Source organism: Triplophysa rosa, linkage group LG2 (assembly GCF_024868665.1).
Source record: "Triplophysa rosa linkage group LG2, Trosa_1v2, whole genome shotgun sequence".
Classification (NCBI taxonomy): domain Eukaryota; kingdom Metazoa; phylum Chordata; class Actinopteri; order Cypriniformes; family Nemacheilidae; genus Triplophysa; species Triplophysa rosa.
In genome coordinates, this window is record NC_079891.1 from 21,555,945 (window position 1) to 21,563,586 (window position 7,642).

Genomic DNA, 7,642 nt, shown 5'->3' on the forward strand with positions numbered 1-7,642 from the left:
GATGGGGCAAAACACGAACAGGATAAATAATAGTACGGAGACTAACTGACATTAAACTGAATAAACACTTGAAAAACTCAACTAAACTAAACACTTACTAAAGCAGATAAGGAAGCAACAGACGGGAACAAGAATGGGCAAAGACAGTTGATGCCGGACGAATAACAAGACTAACTGGATACAGCACAAGGCACATAGCACACACAATGACCGAACACAGGACAATGAAACATGAAGACTATTTAAAGGGAAGACAAAGAAGGATAACGACACAGGGCAGGTGAGGGTAATCAAACACGGCCGGGAAACAATACAGGAAACGAGAGGGGCGGGGCCAATGACGAGACACTGGAGAGAACGCATATTATTGTCAAAAGGACAATAATACGTTTCTCTCCACACATAACCAAAGGCTTTGTCATGACTCTGCCACAGGACCAAGAAAAAACATGACTAAGAGAGGCAGAGCCATGACAGAAGCCCCCCTTTAATGAGCACCTCCAGGTGCTCACCAAGGGGTAGACGGACGAGACAAGACAGACTGGGTGACAGACAGGACAAGGCAAAACAAAGAAAACAAAATCAAGGGCAAACATGACAAGACAACAACAGGACTAGGGTGGGACATCAAAAATAATAAACATGGGAGGGGGGGTGGGGACAGACAAGGGTTCATGGGAGGAACAGTCTTTGGGGGACATGCTGCTGCACCTGCTGGGACGCCGGCTGGATCACCGGACTGGACGCCGGCTGGATCACCGGCTGGGACGCCGGCTGGCTCACCGGCTGGGACGTCGGCTGCTGCACCTGCTGGGATGCCGGCTGGATCACCGGCTGGGACAACGGCTGGATCACCGGACTGGACGCCGGCTGGATCACTGGTTGGGATGCCGGCTGGATCACCGGCTGGGACGCCGGCTGGATCACCGGCTGGACCGGACTGGATTCCGGCTGCACCGGGCTGGGCGCCGGCTGCACCGGACTGGATTCCGGCTGCACCGGACTGGATTCCGGCCGCACCGGACTGGACGCCGGCTGCTGCACCGGACTGGGCACTGGACTGGACGCCGGCTGCACCGGGCTGGGCGCCGTCTGCACCGGACTGGGCCCTGGACTGGACGCCGGCCGCACCGGGCGGGGCGCCGGCTGCACCGGACTGGGTTCCGGCTGCACCGGACTGGATTCCGGCCGCACCGGACTGGATGCCGGCTGTACCGGACTGGGTACCGGCTGGGATGGAGTCCGCACTGCCCTCCGCTGCCTCTTTTTCTTCAGCCGAGCCACCCGCCTGGAGGTCGGCTGAAGAAAAGAGGCAAAAGGCACGGCTGGCTGGGACTCCTCGGACGTGGACCCCCTGGACTCACGTCTCCCCCGCTTGCCACCAATGCTGACTGGTGGCGAGGCTGCAGGGGGTGAGGAGAGCGGTGTGGCGATGCCTATAACCCCGATCTGCAGGGTCTGACCCTCCTGTATGGAGGCCAGCGGAGATGGGTGGTTGTGTCGTGTTGAGACCCTGGATTCCGGTCGGTTCATGACGTACCGTCACACGACATTGAAGTCCAGCGGGGTCTCAATGACCGCATCTCCGCCCGCGACAGGGGGTCCCTGAGACCGGCGTTAAAAAGCACCACCACCTCCTCCTCCACGAAGACATCCTCCTCTGCGGCATCCAGGAACCTATCCAGATAGTCCTCGCTGTCCGCGTTCCCCTGACGAATGCCGCAGAGGAGGCGAGCCTGGTGGGACCGTCTCCTGCCCATGCTGCCTACTGGGTTCGTAGTCGGTTCGGTCATTCAGTCATGATTTGCGTGGAAGAACCCAAATGCAGGCAGCGGGGATGAAGGGGATGACGTCGGCGGACTCCTCCGCTGCGGAACTCCCTCCGGTCCCCAAGGATTAGCCAAGGTCGGCTATGGATCCGGTGGTGCAGAGAAGGAGGGAGAGGCGCAGCGGAGGAGCGTCCAAGCCGGTGCAGCCGGCGCCCAGTCCGGTGCGGCCGGAATCCAGTCCGGTGCAGCCGGTGCCCAGCCCAGTGCAGCCGGCGTCTAGTCCAGTGATCCAGCTGGCGTCCAGTCCAGTGATCCACCCGGCGTCCAGTCCGGTGATCCACCCGGCGTCCAGTCCAGTGATCCAGCTGGCGTCCAGTCCGGTGCAGCGATTAGTAATACCTGATTAAAATGATCTTGTGAATATTTATCATGTATTTTGTTATATCTGCGAGTTAAAAAACATTTAAGCAATATATAATATTGTAAAGGGCAAATATACATATTATACACAAACGTAAATAAACTGCTGAAAATAAACTCAATATTAATGCTTCGTATTTAAATTCTATGAATTAAAATATGCACAGGGCTGGGGAGTAACGAAATACATTCAACTTAGTTACGTATTTAAAATACAAAATTTGAGTAACTGTATTTCATTACAGTAACTTTTTAAATGGTGGTAATCAAATTACAGTTACATCCAAAAAGTATTTTAGATTACCAAAGTGATTACTTTTAATGGCATTTATTTCAGTTAAACTTTATTATAACTGTAACGGGCAATTAATGTAAACAGCAATCAGAGATTCTCTGACTCTGACAATCTGAAAAAGCATCTTTACAGTTCTGTTTATAGGTTTCATACCCCTTGCAGAATATGCAAAATTGGAATAATTTTATCAAAATAAGAGGGATCTGGGTTTATACAAATTGCATATTAATTTTATTTAGTACTGTTCTGAATAAGCTATTTCACGCAATAGAAGTTTACATATACTCCATTACACAAACTGAGTGAATTTATACAGATTTCCACATTAAAAAATGTGACACCCTGGAATCTTTAATGTCTGGTTACCTGAATGATCAAAGACTGTTTTCATGTTACGAGATACACTATAAGTTTAAAAGCAAAATAAATGATAATTAAGGATAATATATAGACAACTATATTAATATTAACAAGATGCGCCACTCCCGTTGCAATGAATAGAGAGGAATGCAACGCTCAATATGGCCGCTCTAGCGAAGAGGCGTTGCAAACATGGCCGCCGAGATACACGACTTTCGTCCTCTAAATAGGGCTGTAGTCAAGTCCACCATTGTCGAGTCCAAGACAAGTCCAAGACCAGGACTAGTCGAGACCGAGTCAAGTCCGAGTCCAAAGAGTTCGAGTCCAAGTCAAGTCCGAGTCCAAGAGGTTCGAGTCCAAGTCAAGACCGAGTCCAATTGAGACAGTCAAGACAGAGACAGAAAAAAATCATGACTACAAGACCACATACTATAACTATTGATAATTTATGTGATGCAAGAGACAGCATATCTTCTATTCTAAGTATAATCATTTTCATTATTGTTTGTAATGATCAAAAAGCAGATAAAATGAGGTCATTTTATTTTTACTATATAGGTATAGCACTAAAGTCACAAAGCGAAGTGTAACTGTTTATTACTTTTTTAAGGAACTTTTTTATCAGCCCTCCTAACAGCAAGGTTGTGCAGCAATGAACACTTTTGTGCGTGTGTGTGCGTGCGTGTGCGCGCCTGCCCGTGCACGTGCGTGTTCGATAGAGGAGCCGTCTAGAAAGAGCAGAGGCTCCGCCGTAAGCATCGTTTATAAGCACGTCGGTGCCCATCCTTAAATAACATGTTCATCACAATGACAATAAAAATACGATCAATCTTATCTTTAAGCCCTACTTTCCAAACTTTCTAAAATACTCAAATGCAATGCTAACTCTGAAACAGTGTTTGAGGTGTAATCGTGAGGTCTCAAGCTCAGTGTGAAGAGTCTGTGCAGTGTGTAGAACTCAACTTCACCGACCACAGAGGACTCCTCTTAGCACAAACTGCTAGAGACTCGCGGTCTTGTAGCCTCTCGTGAGAGCGGTTTATGAAGGCGTGGTATAATGGTGAAGGTATGCGGTTATTTTATAAGTGACGAATGTCGCGAGCGCCTGCCGGTAGAAGGCGATGATGGTCGTCGCTTTCCTCCATACTGTGTCGCCTAGCGAAATCTCTCCGCTCGCACGCCGATTTCCTTTGCTCGCGCACAAAACTGGACGCGCGCTTTCAATTATACGCTGCTCTCTTATGAATGTTCTCTCCTCTCGCTCAGTGAGCGTGTGCGCACTCAAAATGCGTGCCGTGCGTCCACGAATCCTTTGGTACTCTTGCTCTCGAGACGTCCTCCTGGCGTGTGCCAGGCATTATAGGCTGTCAAAAGTAGTCAACCAATCAGGGATAGGCTTCACGGCGGGCCAATGAAAACGCGACCTCTTACATGCCATCTTATTGGTTGAAAGTGACTCGGGGTATTCAACGACGCAAGATGGATCCACCACGTTCTCAGGTAACAATTTCAATATATTTGATGCAACATTACTAATCAAATGCATATTAGAAATGAAGGGGAAGAGGGCGTTTGGTATATTTTATCAAAGTTCAGTTGTATGCCCTGAACTTCTGGAACACTGAATGCAGATGCATTAAATGCATACTTAAAATAGGTCTAGAATATTACATGATATTTCCAAATGCGATATAACGGGTCACAATTAAATAAATGTGAAATTCACTGCATTTATATTGGACTCCACATTTTACATAATTGTGGAATTTGCCTCGAGACCCTAATCCTTATGATTGCTATTAGTTCTGGAAATATTTTAACCACTATTAGAAACCATTTGTAATATTAATACATAAGATGACAACTAATTAACAATATGTAATTGTATGAATGTCTGTTCTGTTTTTGTTTCAACAGGTCCTGCTTAGACGACTAGTTTTGGAGAGGTTGTTAAATAAACTGCAGTATGTTGTTAGCCATTCTGCCTCAGGCCTTGACCTGGATTATCTCCATTTCATCTGCACACATGAAGTAATACTTATTGATGCACTAGAAGAACAAAATGTTGTCCCTGATTGTATTGTAAATGCTCTTCGAGAGCTCTGTACAATGGTGAGAGGACAGGTTGAGAATGAAACACTTCAAATTGAACTGGAGGCAGTTGCAGGAGTTATGGGACGACCTAAATACATAATAGAAAAAGAGAAGCTCAGGTCTTTACTAGACATTCAGCTGCCCATTCCTTGCATAGCTAAACTCTTGGGAGTTAGTGAAAGAACAGTTTTTCGTAGGATGATGGAGTTTGAGTTGTCTGTGTCAGACTCATACAGTACACTGAGTGACCAGGAGCTTGATATGTTAGTGTCCAACATCAAGTCAGAAATGCCTCATGTGGGATATAGATTGATGATGGGAAGGCTGAGATCTTTAGGTCACAGGATACAGTGGAGCAGATTGAGGGCCTCAATGCACAGAATAGATGCAGTTGGTGTTTTTTCCAGTATGACACAGCTAGGCTGTATAGTGAGGAGAAAATATTCTGTTAGGGCACCTCTCAGTCTAGTGCATGTGGATACGAACCACAAACTGATAAGGTTGGTTTCTAACAATGTTTGAAAATTGCACATCAAAATTGCAAAATAAATAATAAAAAATGTGTTTTCTTTCAATTAGATACAACCTTGTCATTTTTAGGGGCATTGATGGCTTTTCCAGAAAGGTAATTAGATGTGTTTATATATTTATAATGGTCCAGTCTTTACGTATTTTGTTATATCTGCTGTTCATTGTACGTAGATATTATGCTTCATGGGCTTCCTCTGTGTTTAGATAATGTACTTGGATGCATCTAACAATAACAAGGCATCAACTGGCTTCACCTTTTTTTTAGACTCTATTGAGCAGAATGGACTGCCTTCAAGGTAAATGTCATGTAAATAACTTTTCTTACCCTGAACAAGATTTCTTAACACATTACTTTCTAAGAATAATTCAAAAATGTATTTTTTGTCACAATTCACTCACCCTCATGATGTTTCAAACCATTCAATTGCATTGTGTGACTGAGACTATTATACTGTCTAACATTCTTTTGTGTTCTGTAGAAGAATATAAGTCATACAGACAGAACAATAGGAGGGTGAGTAAATGGGGAAAAAATGCTTGTCCTTTAAACTGATTTATTATTTTTTCAAAATCTTTTACTTTAGTGGAAAGGGTTAGAGCTGATCAAGGAGTTGAAAACCTCGACATTGCGCGGTTCATGTTCACTGTAAGGGGAACAGATCGAGCAAGTTTCATCTCTGGAAAAAGTGTACACAATCAAAGGCAAGTTGAGAAAAAGCTGGTTGAAGGCAAGATGTTTCCTTATATTTGTTCAGTTTTTTCATCCATACCATACATGATGTAGGATAAATTATTACATTTGAAGATGATGTTAAGCACCATATATGTCCATTAGCATCTCAGACATAATGTTAAGCTTCTTTCATATTACAGGATTGAGAGGCTCTGGCGTGACGTGTGGACAGCAGTGACTGTCACGTATTACGATGTCCTGCATAGTCTTGAAGAAGATGGCCTACTGGACATCTCAAGCGCACTACACATCTTCCTTGTCCACTTTGTGTTTTTACCCCGTCTCCGCAAAGACTTGCAGACATTTGCTGAGGGCTGGAACCATCACCCCCTCCGCACTGAGCGCAATATGAGCCCCCAGCAGTTGTGGGAGGTGGGACTTCTACAGAACAGCACTCACGAGCCTGAGAATGTAGAGGTAGGAATTATTTTAATTTCTCTCAGTTATGACAGGGCACAGAGTGTGTGCAAATGTGATTGGATATTTTTAATGATTATATCTTATGAATCCTTAGGGTGAAGAGGACTTTGACATAGACTGGGAAAGTGCCATCTTCCATGAGGAATCATTAACAGAATGTGGAGTTGTGATCCCTGAACTTTCCCCCTCCCTAAATGAGCAAGAAATGCAACACCTCCAAGCTTCTGTTGATCCTACAGCCACATCATACTCACATGGCCGAGACATCTTTGTTCAGTGCCTTAATATTTTTAGTTGAGAAACTGGTATATGCCAAGTCTCCTTATTTGGTTGTTCATATCTACCAATGATGGAAACACACTGTAATATTTTCCAGTGACACTTTAATGAATACAAGTAATACTGTTTGTTTTAATACCGTTTTCTTTATTCTCCTTACATTAAATAAAATGTTAAATAATAAATTCCTGGACAAGAAATAACATGTCCACATATTATCCAAATTTTACAGGAACTTGAACCTTAAATGTTAAGCAAGAAACAACCAACCACAACTTTAACAAATTTAACTGAAACCTTACGTTGAACAGTTAGACAAGCTTGTGTTGCTATATTCTGAGAAATTCCTGGCCAAGAAAAAAGGCTTCCATCATTACCATTTTGAAATCCTCATACGTCAACATGTGTCTAACTGGTAGGACAATGGTATTGCTACATGCTGCTACAGTTGGATAACAGATCCTGTGCTCACAATATTTGACATCACAGTTATGGTTGAACTGCACAGTGATTTTGAACTGATTCTTCTCCTGAGACAGATAGGGAATGTGTCCCTGCCCTGTGACCCACTGAAGGAAGCTCTTCGGACTCATGGAAGGCTGAGAAGCTGCCTCAATACCAGAAGCACTGTCACCTGATAAACAAATGAAATTTATTTAATATAATATTCAACCATAAACAAACATCAACCAATCCATCCCTTTTTTCACACTGCTTATATTCAGGGTGGTGAAAATAGCA

The 7,642-nt window shown here is 44.4% G+C and overlaps 1 protein-coding gene across 1 annotated transcript; it reads left to right on the forward strand.

The window, feature by feature from the left end:
• The first annotated feature begins 4,038 nt into the window (after positions 1-4,038).
• Positions 4,039-7,551, forward strand: LOC130570501 (uncharacterized). Its single transcript, XM_057360834.1, has 7 exons — positions 4,039-4,344; positions 4,762-5,438; positions 5,518-5,563; positions 5,674-5,765; positions 6,061-6,171; positions 6,343-6,619; positions 6,717-7,551. The coding sequence occupies exons 1-7, from the start codon at positions 4,276-4,278 to the stop codon at positions 6,918-6,920; spliced, it is 1,476 nt and encodes a 491-aa protein (XP_057216817.1). The 5' UTR covers positions 4,039-4,275; the 3' UTR covers positions 6,921-7,551.
• The last annotated feature ends 91 nt before the right edge of the window (positions 7,552-7,642 follow it).

What these genes read in the sequence shown, in the direction of transcription:
- LOC130570501 (XM_057360834.1), top strand. Translation starts at nt 4,276, where the DNA reads ATGCCATCTTATTGGTTGAAAGTGACTCGGGGTATTCAACGACGCAAG. An exon ending in AAAAGTGTACACAATCAAAG is followed by an intron (nt 6,172 to 6,342) that starts GCAAGTTGAGAA and finishes TTCATATTACAG; the next exon opens with GATTGAGAGGCTCTGGCGTG. An exon ending in ACGAGCCTGAGAATGTAGAG is followed by an intron (nt 6,620 to 6,716) that starts GTAGGAATTATT and finishes ATGAATCCTTAG; the next exon opens with GGTGAAGAGGACTTTGACAT.